Source organism: Kogia breviceps, chromosome 14, assembly GCF_026419965.1.
Source record: "Kogia breviceps isolate mKogBre1 chromosome 14, mKogBre1 haplotype 1, whole genome shotgun sequence".
In the NCBI taxonomy this organism is placed as follows: domain Eukaryota; kingdom Metazoa; phylum Chordata; class Mammalia; order Artiodactyla; family Physeteridae; genus Kogia; species Kogia breviceps.
This window is the reverse complement of record NC_081323.1, coordinates 28,238,500-28,255,465: the sequence shown is the minus strand read 5'-3', so window position 1 is coordinate 28,255,465 and position 16,966 is coordinate 28,238,500. Positions and strand designations below refer to the sequence as shown.

Below are 16,966 nucleotides of genomic sequence, written 5' to 3'. Positions count from 1 at the left end.
TCTGCTTTCTTTTTTATTTTATTCAAAAAAACGTTTGAATGCTTGTCAAGATTCACACTTGACTTCTCAATGTACACTCCTCAGAACATGGCCAGTCAGGACCCTCTTCTGTTGCAGGTGTGCCCACTGCCTTGTGCCCCGCCCGTCTGACCCCTTTGCCCGCTACTGTCTAGAGTGTGGCTCTTCTGTGCCGCCCATATTTGGCTGTCGTCTCCCACCCCCGGAAGGAGCTCAGGTGAGCAGCAGAATGCTTAAAATCTTCTTCCATTGGTTTATCTGGTCTTTGTTTACAGCAGGAGCAGAGTACCTGGCACACGTGAACCACAAACATAAATACTTGTTGAAAAAATTACTGGCAAGTGAATCTTGTACTATCCAGACTCCTACTTAGGAATGAAAAATTTGTTTGCAATGCCATTTCTTTTGTGTGGCCTTGAAGAAGCATAGGCTCAGAAAAAGACTGAAATCTTTTTTTTTTTTTTTTGCGGTACACGGGCCTCTCAGTGTTGTGGCCTCTCCCGTTGTGGGGCACAGGCTCCGGACGCTCAGGCTCAGCGGCCATGGCTCATGGGCCCAGCCGCTCTGCGGCATGTGAGATATTCCCAGACCGGGGCACGAACCCGCATCCCCTGCATCGGCAGGCGGACTCTCAACCACTGCGCCACCAGGGAAGCCCTGAAATCTTTTTATTTCAATGATTCACATATGGATAAATACATGTTTCCTACTTATATGATATTTCTGTTCATAAACTGGGGACAATAAGGAAATATATTCTAGAAATAAATGACCAGGAGTACTAATTATAAGTCTGTATATCCATAGGATACTTCATTCTGTCCAAAGAACCTGTTTATATAGGCTATAGATTGATCAGTATATCTAAATTTAAAAGTTTTAGCTAAGTGTAGATAATAATTGATATTATCCTACCATTAAGTTTGTAGTTAGTTAGAAAACATACTTGGCTTACTAAAAATCAAAACCTTCACCAAAATGTGTTCATCTTTTATGCACGTGATACTTTGGGGTTTTTTTGGACTAACGTTTACAAAATGATATTAAAGGATCTCTGAAGTTGACTAAAAATGACCATTTAAAAAAGATAGTCACTGAGAAAAAGTTACTATTCAATAAATTCGAAGTCCAGAGTTTTAGGATTGAGTTATACATTTAAGCAAGTGGCCAGATACTAAATGGATATGCTGTAGAAGTCAATTTACTTCCATGATATATATTGAGCTCCTTGTAAAAGATGGTACAGCAAATAAAACATGAACAGGTCTCACTGGTTTGAATTTCCCCTGCTTATATTCGTTGGTGCGATGACAAAGTTATTTTTTACTGGCCTGCAAACAGATTTTCAAGACTTTCTTTGTTGCTACAGGGAGAAAAGGTTATCAGGGATTAACCTGATAATGTCATCAAAATGATGACATTTGCAACATCTATACTGCCTGTAAATGATATTTATTACCGTGCTCTAGTGTATAAACAGCTTTGTAATTTGACCTATTGAGTTCTTATTGTGTCCTGCTCTCAGCTGGGTTTCTGGTACTCAAAGGGGTGATCCTACTCCTAGGATCCCAGACCCAAGACACTCAGGGTCTCATTAGAGAGATGCAGAGGGGTGCCTCTTCATCCTGCCTTGTGGATTTCTCCGTTGCCAGCTGGCTTGATGTTAATGTTTGTCAGTAGAGGCTCATTGCTGGGAGGGACACTGCAGCAGAATGGTCTTGACTCCTCTTCCTGTTCCTGCTGTGCTTCCCTCTCCCTGTGCTCTGACGGTGCTCAGCTAACCTGCAGGACACCTGGTTGTGCTGAACCCCGGTGAACTGCATGGCATCTCATGAACAGCTTCTGAGTGGGCTCCACGGGTACCCAGCCAGCTTCCAGAAAGTCTCTCAGGCATCCCAGGGGGCAGTTTCCCAGCACGTTTCGTCAGCAGCCTGCACGTGGCTTCCCAGCATGTCCTGCCAGCTCCCCAGGGGGCGAGTCCTCATGAGTTTCATAGGATCCCGCCTGCTCTGGGGCCAGCCCTGGTCTGTGTCACCCCAGTGAACTTCTCTGCCATCCAGTGGGTGACAGCCACACCCAGTTCAGTAAGTGCCTCTTCCAGATTCGATCCTCTTCAGGTCCTCTGCCTCAGCTGGAGCAGCAGTGGCTCTCCCCATCCTGGGTAGTCCTGTATCCCTTAGAGTTTGCTTTACCCACTAGCAGTTAGTCCTCTGTTGTTAGTTAAACTTTCCCTGTTTAAATTACCCTGAGGTTTCTGTTTCCTGACTGGACTTTGATTGATATAGAGTTGGTACCAGGAGTGGCCCCAGGAACTAGACCCGCAAAGAAGGGGTTTGGTCCTTCCCTTTGCTCGGGAGCAGTGCTGAGCTCCTTGCCCATGGGAAACAGGATGCTAGTAATTCATAGCATGAAGTGGCATCACAAGAAATCAAGCTATGGGTCTGGTAGTGAGGAAGCATCACCTAAAGCAAGCCTCTTGGGTGGCCAGGTAGCCGCTGCACTTGACGGTTGTGGCAGCAATGATGATACCAGGGCAGCGGTGTGGACAGTTCTCCTGAGCACCTGGGAGCATCACAGAAACCGACAAGCTCAGGACCTTTCACTCATAATCCAGGAACCAGAGTGCCCCCATGGCAGCCCCAAGAGAACCTATTTCTTGTAGCTCCAGGGATTTGCTGCTGAAAGCAAACACAAACTTTAGTTGAATATGTTGGTGAGTTACAGCATAAGCTGAATTCACTTTATCACCACATTTCTTTTGTGAAAGTTTGGGTATGTATTGGGACAGAATAGGATCCTGAAATTGGGAATGGAGATGTTGGCTTGGACCCAGATGAAACACACATTCTTGATTCCTTAAATTACTCTGCCAGTGGATGAGCTGGCCCTCCTGTCTGAGGATGCTAGCCTTCCTTTCCTTGAAATCTCTGTGATAACCTCGCCTGGGGCAGTGGCCTTGAAAGGGGATGTGTATTCTCATCAAGACTCACCATAGCCATCCTGTAGCATGACTACGGTCCAATCCCAGCTGCTCTAGAGGGACCGGTGTACTCTGTGATCCAGGACAAAAAGCTTACACATGAAAAGAAGAGCACAATTTTGCTAATGTATATTGGCAGAATCTTGGGGGACAAGTCTGGGAGTGGATTTTAAATGAGGGCAGAATATAACACTAAGTTGGGCCAAATTCACTGATATGCATGCCTCTTTTATAGATTCTGGATTGGTTTAATATGTTAGCTAATGAAGCTGGTGGTGACTCCAGCTGCTTTTTGGGTTGGCTGACTAAAACTTGGACTCAGTAGTAGCCTATGGTTAGTGAGACTCGATGCTAAGTCTTTCCTGATATCATGTTGGAGTAGGTTTGTCAGGTGTGTCCTGTGTGCCCCCAACTTTCACCTGCATTTCACAAGAAGGCCCAGAAGACACGTCCTTCACTAAGGCATAGAGTGAGGAATACATATTAGTGAAAGGAGCGCCTGCATCCTTGAAAAGTTCCATGGCTGCTTTCCTTGGAGGCCAGACATGATCATGGGGCGATGCCACTCTTGAGGTGGGCTCCCTGATTTCAGGAAGCTAACGGGGATTCCAGAGGTCAAGTGGCAGCACTTAACTGCCAAAGACAAGGTGGGCACATCTACTGTAAAAGGCCGCAGCAACATATCAGTAATCAGAATCTGATTGTGGTCTTCCTAAGAATGAAACAGATGGGCAGCCTACTCGTGTCTTGCTTGGTTTATATAATAGAAAAAAAAATCACATGTTTTGTAGCCAAATACGTGACTTGAGCCACCACAGTGGAACATCCAAGGGTGTCACCCAGTTTCAAGACTTAAGTCGGATTCACAAACCCACAGCTCCCTAACTGAAGGGCGGCTGGGTGTCCTTGAGGATGGACCCTGCATCATTGCAAGTACATGTCATAGGTCATCCCTGAAGCCTTTTCCAGAGGGACCTGTGCCTTGAGGAAAAGGAAATGCCTAATCCTTTGGGGGATTACTAGATACTAACTCTGAGTTGATGCTGATCCTTAGAGTTCCAAAATGCCACTGTGGTCCACCAGTAAAAGTTGGGGCTTAGAGTCGTCAGGTGATAGATGGAGCCTTATCTTAAGGCTGACTCATAGTTTTCGCTTCATGTATTCTGGGGACTTGTTGTTATGTTCATGTACACTTATAATTGCTGTGTCTTCCTGATTTATTGACCACTTCATCATCACAAAATGTCTCTCTTTGTCTCTAGGATTATTTCTTGTTTTTAAAGTCTTTTTTTCCTGATATTTATGCAGTCACTCTAGCTCCCTTACCCTTACTATTTCCATTATATACCTTTTTCTATACTTGTATTTTCAACCTATTTGTATCTTTGAATCTACAGCATGTCTCTAGTCGGGCATACCTCTCGTTTTTTTATCCCATCTGGCAGTCTCTGCCTTTTGAATGTGGTGTTATTGTCTATTCACATTTAATGTCTTTAATGGTATGATTGAATTTACATATGCTGTTTTGCTCTTTGTTTTCTGTTTGTCTCACATCTTTTTCGTTTCTCAGTTCCTCCTTTGCTTCCTTCTTTTGTGTTAAATAAATAATTTTTAGTATGCCATTTTCGTTCCTATGTTTCCTATTTTTTTTTACTATTTTAAAAAGTTCTTTTCTTTTTAAAAATTATTTTCTAAGAGAACGCTAGAGATTACAACATACTCCTTAACTTCTCACAGTCTATTTCAGAATAATTTAACTTAAATCCAGTAATACACAGAAGATTTGCTCCAATATATCTTCTTTCTCCCCTCAGAGACAATTTCTATTGACTGTTTGTTTCCCCTGAGTACTGGTCACACTTTCTTGTTTTTTGCCCATCTCACAATTTTTTCTTGAATTTTGGACATTTTAGATAGTATAATAAGTCTGGATTCTGACTTTTTCTCCTTATGTTGTTGTTTTGGCTTTTTTGTTTATTTACTTGGATTAACTCTTTCAAGCCTGTCTTCCCTGCAGTTTTCAGCCACTAATATCAGGGTTTTCCCTTTGTTTTATTTTTAAGCCTGGGATCAGCCCTGGGTGTGCATAGTTTAGAGTTCAACTGAAGATTGGCCAGAAGTTGTGCTCAAACACCTTGGTCCTCCAAGGCTTCCAGTCTCTGCTGAGGGATCTGTTGTGGGCTGGGCAGAACTTCAGGCTGTTTTCAGGTCTGCCCCAGCTCTTTATGCTGAGCTTTCTTGTATCTTCATGTGCAGCCAAGGATGTGTGGGTGGCTTGGACCCTCTTAGGTCTAATGCTGCACATGCGAACATCCTCCAGTCAACTGAGGGTGTGGGAGGAGTTTATCAAGCCCCCTAGAGATGACCTACCTTCTGGAACTCCCCGTCAAGTCCCTGGCTAGTTGCTGGTTCATCAGTTGCCCCAAACAGAACCGTGAGCTCAGGCTAGTGGATCCACTGTCCTCCCTGAGATCATCACCTTAACCGTGCTCCAAATCACATGAACCCTGCCCATCAGCAGCCGCAAAGCTGCTGCTTTTCACAGCCCTCCCTGCTCTGTGGAGCTTCCACACTGATGGAGCTTGAGGAGGATGGGGACAGCCCAAGCAAGACCCAACAGACGTGTGGTGTCCTTGCCCGAAGTTCATTACTTTTCAGTTTGTTGTCTGTCTTTGGTTGACTTTCAGAATTTTTAAAGTTTTATCCAACTTTATAATTGCTTTTTGGAGAGAAGATGTGTCGATTTCTTCACTCCATCATGCTGTAAGCTATTTTTTCTTTTCTTTATACCTCTCTTTTCTACAATAAACATGTTTTTACTTTAATAAGAAAGAAATAAGAATAAAAGTGGTAATTATTTAAAAGAAATTTTTACAAAAGCAAATTAAACCTTACATTTTAAGATCTACTTATACCTTCAGTTTTTGCCAACCTGACCTTTTTCTTTGTGCAGATGGGCTTATGCGCAGAATGTGAAAACTTGGTGCCCATGAATACGCCCATCTGTGTGGTCTGTGAGGCTCCTCTCACTCCACAGCTGCAGCCACAGGCCGACCTCCGCTTGAAGGTAATGAAATGTGAATCTGTAAAAGTATGAATAAAACACATAGCAATTAATGTTCGAACCATTAAACATCTTTCTTCAGCTGATGGAATTGGCTAACAATTGATAAGCTAATACCTGTGAACAAAATCCACTCTCATTTTTGGAAAGCCATCTGCTCAAGAGTTTAACTTGCCAGTAGGATCTAAATATCAAGAGAGATACACAGAAATGTATTTCCTGAACATGGATTTGGAGGACAAATTGCACTGCTGCTAACACAGACAATTGTTTACTTCATATATTTAAACTCGAACATTGTAATTAATATTGACTTTTCATCTTGTCCTTAAAGTCACTTCATGTTTTCGTTTGCTTTGTTGGATTATGGGTCTCTATTAGGTAGAAAAGAAGGATTACAGCTAGTCACATGGATGAAAAAGTTAAGTATCATCATGAACATTAAAAAAATCTTGTTAGGGCTTCCCTGGTGGCGCAGTGGTTGAGAATCTGCCTGCCGATGCAGGGGACACAGGTTCATGCCCTGGTCCAGGAAGATCCCACATGCTGCAGAGTGGCTGGGCCTGTGAGCCATGGCCGCTGAGCCTGCGCATCTGGAGCCTGTGCTCCTCAACGGGAGAGGCCACAACAGTGAGAGGCCCGCGTACCACAAAAAAAAAAAAAAAAAAAAAAAAAAAAAATCATGACAAATGACGTCATGCCATGAAAATATTTTTGGTAGAATTATTGAACATACAACTGTATGTATCTTTTCTCCATTTTTCAATGTATAGTCCCATTCACCTCCTTTTTACTTGACCTCAAGTAAAGATCACTAGAGGTTGAAATAGATTTAATAAAGATAACTTTGGGGATTAAAAAAGCAAGAATTTTTAGCAATAAGGGAAGTGCGTGGACTTAATATACAATTAGAACTGTAACACTCTGAAAATGACCTCGTGGAGTCTATGTGGGCAAAGTTTATGAGAGAAAAGGTAAGTCCACTTTTTCTTACATGTCCCAGCTCCCCTTCACTGTGAAAAAAAATGTTCAAAAGTATCCCAGGCTAAGTAAACCTTCAGAAGTGAGATTTTGTAGAACTGGCTGGGCCAAAGTCAGGTAGATGAAAATTTACTAAACTTTGTGTTTGATGACTATTTTCAATCTTAAGAAACTTTAGAAGTCACTGCAGGAAGCCACCATAGGCCCTGGAGGCCTATCTCCAAACTTCCTATACATGAGAGTGAGACACCAGCTTCTCTCTTGTTTAAGTCACCATGATTTGGCTGTTCTGTGAATCACAGCAGCACCTGTTCTCACTAATATTTACATTATCCGGGATATTTGAAGATAATATCATTTCAAACCCTTTGAACTATTCAAAACAGGAGGAATAGGGGTAAGTGTTGGCTGAGAGCCAAGTTCAGTATATATCATGTCACCTTCAGCATTTGAAACCCAGAGTTCTTCCCATGTTGTGGAAAGACAGGGGGTACAAAGGTATAAGTAAGTTTTCTGTTGAGGATAAACATAGGACTTCTATAGTGATTAGGAGTGTCAAATCCAGGAGTGACCCCCCCCTTTTTTTTTTGCCTTCTCTCTTTCTTTATTAACATCTCTATTGTGGTATAATTGCTTTACAATGTTCTGTTCGTTTCTGCTGTATAACAAAGTGAATCAGCTATATGCATACATATATCCCCATATCCCCTCCCTCTTGCGTCTCCCTCCCTCCCTCCCTCCCTGTCCCATCCCTCTAGGTGGTCACAAAGCACGGAGCTGATCTCCCTGTGCTTCCCACTAGCTGTCTATTTTACATTTGATAGTGTATATATGTCAATGCTACTCTCTCACTTTGTCCCAGCTTACCCTTCCCCCTCTCCATGTCCTCAAGTCCATTCTCTACATCTGCATCTTTATTCCTGAGAGTGACCCCTTTTTAAAGTACAGTTTTGATGAGAGAGAGACAGTCACTTGAAACTGATTTCTACTCTATTAATGGGCCAAAGGCAGAACATATACCTTATAATGAGGAAATCAACTGATAATTCAAAGATGAAATTTAGAAAATCAAGCCTGTTTGACTTCTGATGTTGAGTTTTCAAAGGGAATCATGAAATTACTGAGTACCCAAGCTTCACATTAGCTAAAAATGCCTCAAATAGGCACAGTTTCAATAAAGGGCTCTCTGAAACATTAACTTTCTCAAGATCTTAGGAAATAATGATTTAGGGTACATTTATCATTATCTCCAGAAGTGAGAATCTCATGACCATTTCTGTTGGCACGGTGTTTTTTCCCTTGGTGTTTTGTCTGTTTTAACATTGGACTCGTACGATTTACTATTGTTTTTAATAAAGACATGACTTCAACAGCTGTATGTCTTATACTATTAGTTATACTGCTTTAGCTGTGCTGCTTTTACCAAAGCATTTGGGTCACTCTTGGCACTCCATCCTCTTCTTTTTTGTGTACTTTACCACGTACACAATACATTCTGCACCCTAAGAATTTCCTGGAGTAAGTCTGAGCTCTCAGCAGTGCCAGGTGGCACAGGGAGTGGTGTGAGCCTGAGAAGCAGTCGCTGGACACCTGCTCTAGGGTCACTAAACAGGGACGATTAGGGGAAGGAGCCTGAGGAAGGAGCGAGGTCCCCTGGCAGCTGGCATCCCTCACCAAGGCGCAGCCATGAACCTTCCTTCAGGTTCACCCAGTTTCTCTGGGTTGCACCTTGCCCCTCCCGTGCTAGCCCTCAGGTACTGAGGAGCTTTTTCAAAGGCACCTTTTGATGTGGCTTTACCAGCTGCTGCTTCCCGGACCACCCTCTAGGGTTCTGCTCACTGCATTCCCTGGGCTGTGACCCCTGCACCCACTGCCCCAGTGATCTGTGCCCCCGCTTGCTGTGATAGCAGGGGGCACAGAAGAGGATTCGTCAGCTCTTGTCAGGGGCCAAGGCCAGGGATAGCTTTGAAGAGGGGGTGTCATCTGAGCAGAAGTTGTAGGAGGCATTTGCCATATGGGAAGGGGTGGGACAAAGAGAAGTGATGCGTGGGTGTGTGTTCAGGTAGGAGGTGGAGGAGGGAGGCGTGCCAGAAAGACGCACAGAGACCGGAAACTGCAGGATGTGCTCCAAAACTTTGCAAGCAGTTCGGTTTCGTGAGCTGCAGAAATGCTGGCGAGGCCCGTGGGCTGTGGGAAATGGCGCCTTCTCTACCCTTCTTCCCAATGGACCCTGGAGGGTTTAAAGCAAGGACGGCTTTTAATCAGACTTGAGTTTTAGAGAGACCTTTGTCACCGTAACATTTGATCTGGTGGGAAATGCCTGATTTTTACAACGGGACATTCAGTATTGCTGCTACCCACAGAAGGACCCTGGTTGGAAATCCTCATCCCAGTGGCTTTCCCAGATGTTACAAGGGCGACAGATTTTTGGATCACATTCTCACCCAGAGAGCCTCCTCTGAGGTCAATGGGAACACCTGTGTAAGCTGCTTATGGAAGCCAGCGTGCCTTCCCTCCCCAAAGCGCCAGCAAGGCCAGTTGATGCCTCCCTCCCATTTCTAGGTTGGTCTCCATCTCACTCCACAAAGTGCACAAAGCACCATCGGTCCTCTTCCTGCTGTGATGCAGACAGACCCACCCGCTGTGGCAGGCTTCTCTCTGTTGATGTAAAACCCTTGTCAAAGCCCTGAGGAATTTTGCTGCATCAGATACTTTTTCTACTGCCAGGATTAGAAGATACAGTAGCACGAGTTTCTTCTTTTATCCTCTGGCCTGTATTTCAGAATAGGAGAGGATTTTATGTTTTTTAAAATTTTCTAATTTTCAGTAACACGTGAAATAGTCCAAAGATACACAATGAAGTGTGTCATTTCCCCACCCCACCTCTGTTTCTATCCCCTGAAATAACCAATGACAGCAGCTTAGTGAGTGTCGTTCTATGTATTTTTCTAGATGCACAGAAACATACTTATATATATTCACACATTTAAATTTGGTTTTGTTTGTTTGCCTCTTCCTGCCTCCCTCCCTCCGTTTTCTTTCTTTTTTTAAAAATAAGTTTATTTATGGCTGCATTGGGTCTTCATTGCTTCCCACGGGCTTTCTCTAGTTGTGGAGAGAGGGTGCTACTCTTCGTTGCGGTGCACGGGCTTCCATTGTGGTGGCTTCTCCTTGTTGCAGAGCACAGGCTCTAGGCGCGCAGGCTTCAGTAGTTGTGGCTCACGGGCTTAGTTGCTCTGTGGCATGTGGGATCTTCCCAGACCAGGGCTCGAACCTGTGTCCTCTGCATTGGCAGGTGGATTCTTAACCACTGAGCCACCAGGGAAGTCCCTCTTTCGTTCGTTCATTCTTTCTTTCTCTCTTTTACAAAAAACAAAGGCATCCCTTTGGCCGTTTTCTACAGTTGAAAACTAATGTCAGCATCTCCCCTTTCACCAGAACACATGAACTCTTTTAGAAAGAGACCTTCAGCTTCCTTCTGACTCTAACTAGCAACACATCTTTTACCTCCAGGACTCCCATTGTGTCTGGGGTTCCTGGAATCTGTGAGGCTTAGGGCTGGGATGCTCATGAAGTCATTACTCTGAAAGAAATCTGATGACTCACACAGCGATGGCACAGGTGCCTCCTATGAGACCCCAGCCCCTCGCCCAATGATTCAGGGCTAATGCCAGTATAACCACAGCTCTGTGTCAAGTTGACCTTGGCATCTTACAAAATCCTCTTTGAGATTAAGTTTGCCACTACCTACTGGTTTGTGTCAATTAAAGCTTATCATTTGGGAGATTAGAAAATTGTTCTCATTTTCCAGCTACTTTGTAAGGAAAAGTTTTACCCCAGTGACTAAGCCGGGTCCACGAAATTGCTTGGAACCGTTCAACTGGTCAGTGTGTTGCCAATGCTGTGGATGAGGCAGCAAATGAGGGTATTGGCTTTTTATAAAGTGCTTGTTGTAAATGTTTAGGAGCCTCATTAGGGCTGTCTGGTGGTGGCCTGAGTCCCACATCGTCCCTATGGACATACATGAATCTATGATGTAGTGATTGTGATACAGGTTTTTATCTGTGGGTCATGGTCACTGCTCTTCAAGAAGTGAGCCACGTGGTGTCAAACAGCCACCCCAGGGTTTCCCTGGTGGCGCAGTGGTTGAGAATCCACCTACCGATGCAGGGGACACGGGTTCGTGCCCCGGTCCGGGAAGATCCCACATGCCGCGGAGCGGCTGGGCCCGTGAGCCATGGCTGCTGAGCCTGCGCGTCCGGAGCCTGTGCTCCGCAATGGGAGAGACCACAACAGTGAGAGGCCCGCGTACCGCAAAAAAAAAAAAAGCCGGGCTTCCCTGGTGGCGCAGTGGTTGAGAATCCGCCTGCCGATGCAGGAGACACGGGTTCGTGCCCTGGTCCGGGAAGATCCCACATGCCGCGGAGCAACTAAGCCCGTGAGCCATGGCCGCTAGGCCTGCGCGTCCGGAGCCTGTGCTCCGCAACGGGAGAGGCCACAACAGTGAGAGGCCCGCATACCGCAAAAAAAAAAAAAAAAAGCCACCCCAGAAACCGTGAGGAAAGCCTGTCGACCAAGAAGGCTGTGCTTACTGGACCGAATACAGTGAGATAAACCAGCACTTTGACCATCGTAGAAGCATCTCAGAAGAGAGAAGATGGGGAATGGTATTTATAGGGTTTCAGTACTGCGATTGGGCGATTTTAAAGAGGATTTGACAGGAATGCAGCTTAAGGTAAACTGTGAGCTTTGAGAGATGAGGATGTGCCAGTGTAGGTTCATTGGTTGTGACAAATGCACCATCTGGTGCAGGATGTTCATAGTGGGGGGTTGTGTGTGTGGACAGGGGTGTATATGGGGACTCCCTGTAATGTCTGCTCAGTTTTGACGTGGACCTTAAACTGCTCTAAAAAACAAAGATTATTAAATTCAAAAATATTTTGGGGGAATTTTATTTTATTTATTTTTTTATACAGCAGGTTCTTATTAGTTATCTGTTTTATACATGTTAGTGTATATATCGCAATCCCAATCTCCCAATTCATCACACCACCACCACCACCCTCGCTGCTTTCCCCCCTTGGTGTCCATACGTTTGCTCTCTATATCTGTGTCTCTATTTCTGCCCTGCAAACCAGTTCATGTGTACCATTTTTCTAGGTTCCACATATATGCGTTAATATACCATACTTGTTTTTCTCTTTCTGACTTACTTCACTCTGTTTAAAGAGAGTTTTGCAAGGCAGTATTGGGATTGGGCAAAGCTAGTTTGGATTGGGCAGAGTTATGTCATGATAGTTGTGTTTTCTTTTAATAAGTTTATTTATTTTAGGCTGCTTCGGGTCTTCGTTGCTATGTGCAGGCTTTCTCTAGTTGCGGTGAGCAGGGGCTACACTTTGTTGCAGTGCACAGGCTTCTCACTGTTGTGGCTTCTCTTGTTGTGGAGCACAGGCTCTAGGCATGAGGGCTCAGTAGTTGTGGCTCATGGGCTCTAGAGCGCAGGCTCAGCAGTTGTGGCACACAGGCTTAGATGCTCCGCGGCATGTGGGATCTTCCCGGACCAGGTCTCGAGCCCATATCCCCTTCATTGGCAGGTGGACTGTTAACCACTGGGCCACCAAGGAAGCCCCTATCATGCTAGTTTTCATTATTTACTTATTTTCATAAAAATTTCATATCTTTAAGGTGGTGATGTTTTGATATACATATACAGAGTGAAATGATTACTTCAGTTGAGCTAATTAACATATCCATCTTTGTATACTAGAAATTTGCTCAGAGAGTAGATTCCAGGTGTTCTCATCTCTCACACACACACACACACACACACACGTACACAAATGGGCAGCTATGGAGGACATACTAGTTTTATTTATTTATTTATTTTTTAAAAGTTTACCCATGTATTTATTTTTATATTTATTTATTTATTTTTTGGGTTGCACCAGATCTTAGTTGCAGCACATGGGCTCCTTAGTTGCGGCATGCGAAGTCTTAGTTACGGCATGTGAAGTCTTAGTTGCGGCATGCATGTGGGATCTAGTTCCCTGACCAGGGATCAAACCCGGGCCTCCTGCATTGAGTGTGTGGAGTCTTACCTGCTGAGCCACCAGGGAAGTCCCAGGACTTCCTAGTTTTAGATTGTGGGTCCTGCAAGTTGAGGGCCGTTGGACTTAATAAGTAAGCAGTTTTACTCAGTTTATAGTTACCTCTTTCTAGAGTATTTCCTGCAGCAAACAGATGGATTATTTTCATTTGATGTCACTGTATTTTAACTGAGGGACAGGAAATTTGTTTCACTTCTCAGTGGATTCTACCAGATCAGGAAGATCACTGCCTTAAATCTCACAGAAAAGCTCTGATGATTGCAGATTATGCTTTGGAGACCTTAAGCAACCGGGAAGAAAGCTGGAACCAGGGGGTTGTCAGGACCCATGGAGAGCAAGTCTATGGTTCTCTGCCATTTTGAGGAGCAGTGAGTCGGCCTCTGCCCTTGAGGCGTTCTCTGGGCTGGGAACTGTGGTTTCCCGAGCTGGCTCTGGTTCCTAGGAAGACCTTGGGGTCTTTTACGTAAGTGGGACTTGAGGAGGACTTGGAAAGGACAGGGGAATTCTGCAGAATAGTCCAGTGACTAAACAGATATTCGTTACCAACCTCCCATGGCCGAACTCTGGCTAGGCTGTGTTAACCATCTTTTCTTTTTCTCTTGTTGTTTTCTGTATTGCAACTTATCCCCAGGTTCCTGACTCAGAAGGTTGAACTTATGACCCATTTTCTAAGATGGTCTTTTTACTTTTCCATTTCTAAGTGAGAAACTACAGAGCAAGTCTAAATTCATATCTAATATAAAGCCCTGTGGGGTAGACCCGAGGCCAAGAACTAGGTTACTTGTAAACATATACTCTTTTGCTTGTCTTGGGCCTTCCTATTTACTGTTGAAGCCAGGAGATGGAGCCTCTACCAAGTAGCACAGTTTCCACAATGAAAAAACTAATAACTCAGAAGCAGTACAACATAGTCAATTTGCCTTCCTAAGGCCAAATGAATACTCTTTTTCAGTTTGTTCATTTTGGGGTTTGTTTCTTTCAAAACTATGTTCATTTGTCTGACACTATTTATGTTGTAATAATTCCTAAATCCTAAATCCAATTTCAGGGTCTGGGTGTTAGTATAGGGTCTCTAGCTGGCTGATCGGCTGGAAAGACTGCTTAATGATTCCTTGTACAGCTGTTTGCTCAGAGGAACACCTATTTCTTTCTTTCTTTTTTTTTGAACAGTACTTTGATTTATTGGACTTAAGAATTTACATACTAAATACTGAATAAGAGAAAGAAAGAAAAAGCATGATTAAATAAATATGAAACTTCTCACTTCTGGCTTTCATGGCTTTCAGAGTATCATGCCTTGAAATAGAACCTTAAACTTGAATCAACCTACAGATGCCACTTCAAATCAGCACAGCTACATATGTTTTCCCTTTTTGCATGGTGTGTGTGTATGTGTGTATTCAAACTTGTGTTCCGTGTAAGTTATTTTGAAAGATAAGTTTTCGATCATGAAATGATCAGAATATCTGACTGCTAATCATCATCGTGGTAGATAATGTACCTCTTATATTGTTCCACCTTATTAACACCCTTTTGTCCTAGTATGCTATACTATGTAGATGAATTGGCAGGAAAAATGAATACATTTATCTGTGAAGAAATTAGAGAGCCTCCATGGAAAAACATATTTCTCATTCTCTGTTTGCAAGGAGAAAGTGATGTGCCGCACCTGCGGCACAGGGAACCCTGCTCACCTGAGATACTGTGTCACCTGTGAGGGGCCCCTGCCTTCATCACAAGAGGTAGGTTGACTGCACGTACCAGTCCTGTATTTTAATGGCTGATAAATGTTCAGTGTTAGTGATAAGAAATATAGTCTGCAGAGGGGAGAGGAAGTTTGTAGGGGAAGAGAGGGGAGAGATCAAAAGAAGCTGCTCATGGTAAAGTGAAAGCAACATTTCTATGTTCACCAGTACAAAACTGTTTTCAGAGTCTTCAGGGTGATTCAATCAAGTTGGAAATTTCTTACAATTTCATTTAGTGACTGCATGGAAGGCTGGCGGCAGCCAGCGGGGTAGGGGCCGTTCACATTTCACTCACAGGCAGGCACGTCTGTGTGGACTGTGCCTGCTGTGGTTTTTTGTTTTTGTTTTTGTCTTTTAAGAAAAAATTTAAGCTTTATTTTGGTAAAACATTTCAGATTCCTTCAGATCACAGCATATCAATAAGCAAAATGTACACATGCTGATTTTATACTACATGTCAAGTCCCAAATTCCCTATCCTAGGAAAGCAAGTTGCAAAGTACAAGTGCTGGTAACAACTATAGGTAGTATTTTCAACAAAAATAAGTGAGTTTTCAGCACTTAAGTGAAATGAGGCTTTAATCAAAAATAGACTCAATTCCACAGTGTGCCTGCTGTGTTTTGAAATTGAGAGCATGGTGGGCACCCATCGATGGATTTCCTGCCAGCCTAACTTGAGTGTTTAAAATGAAGGAATTTAAATATAGTGAATAGGTTCCGTGTAGCTGATCTGTTTTATGTTTATAAATGTTCCGATGAAGTTTAAAATTACTTCCTGGTGGCTCTTGCCCTGGCCTAACAATCCCATGAAGAAGTCAGCATTTACTAGCCAGTTTAGAAGAAAAATACTTGCTTCCTCGGGGCCATTGTATAATATTTCTCTCTGTTTGGGGGGGTTTGTTCTCATCTCGGAGCAATTACTTGGGAAGCTGGACAAGCATGTGATGATCAGCACGTTAGTCTCAGCAGGCAGAGGGGTTGCGATCCCGGGGCTGCCAACACAAAGTACCACAAACCGAGCAGCTGGAAACAGCAGAGTTTCATTGTCTCACAGTTTTGGGCACCTGGAGTCCAGAATGAAGATGCTGCCAGAGCCCTGTTGTCCATGACGCTCTGGGGAAGGAACTCTCTCCAGCTCCCTGTGGAGTGCATCACCCCAGTCACCTGGCCACCTTCTCCCTGTATGACTTCACACCCCCTTCTCTCTGGGTGTGTGTCTCTCTGTCTCCCTTTTTTATAAGGACACCAGTCATACTGGATGAGGGCCCCCCTAATGACCTCATTTTATAATAACTTGATTACCTCTGTAAAGATCCTATTTCCAAATAAGGTCACATTTTTTTAAGAAAAAAATTTAACCCCAGGTTCTGGGGTTACGACTCCTCTTTGGAGGAGACAGTTTACCTTTAAAAAAATCTTGTAACTTCTTTTCTCTGCTTTTATTTAAATTTTTCTTTTTAATTGTTGATTTACAACAATTCCCCCCCAACAGGAAGGTTGGCCAAGATATCTTTTTTTTTTTTTTTTTTTTTTTGGCCACACCACGTGGCTTGTGGGATCTTAGTTCCCGACCAGGGATCGGACCCGTGCACCCCAGCTGTGGAAGTGCAGAGTATTAACCACTAGATGGCCAGGGAATTCCCCAAGGTATCTGTTAATGCTGTGTCTTATTACCTACAGTGTAAGACTAGCTGATTTGAAGGAACTCTTTTTGTTCCAAGTTTTACAGAGGTATAATTTATAAGCAATAAAACTCGCCTATTTTAATTTTACAGGTTAATGACTGTTGGTAGTTATATACAGTCATTTAAACCACCACTACCATAAAGATACAGAACAGTCCCATTACCGTAAAAAGTTTCCTCATGTTCCTTGGCAGCTGAACCCCTCCCATAATCACCAGCCCCAGAAAATACTCATTCCTTTGGACACTGTGGCATTGCCTTTTAAGGAAGTATGTAGCTCTTGTGTGTGTGTGTTTGATTTCCTTCACTTACCATAATGTTTTGAGGTTCATTCATGTTGTATGTATTAATTTTAAAAAAATTTTGATCATTGAGTACTATTCCACC

General features: G+C 43.6%; 1 protein-coding gene across 3 annotated transcripts in view; it reads left to right on the top strand.

Moving 5' to 3' along the window:
* DZANK1 (double zinc ribbon and ankyrin repeat domains 1) overlaps window positions 1-16,966 on the top strand; it is a 76,564-nt gene that overhangs the window by 25,804 nt on the left and 33,794 nt on the right. The window contains exons 8-10 of one of the 3 annotated variants that reach the window (XM_059036319.2): window positions 118-235; window positions 5,952-6,065; window positions 14,800-14,892. In XM_059036319.2, coding sequence (XP_058892302.1) covers window positions 118-235; window positions 5,952-6,065; window positions 14,800-14,892 — 325 coding nt within the window. The remainder of the gene's footprint in view (window positions 1-117; window positions 236-5,951; window positions 6,066-14,799; window positions 14,893-16,966) is intronic. The other 2 variants (XM_059036320.2, XM_067013783.1) reach the window with 2 other exon arrangements.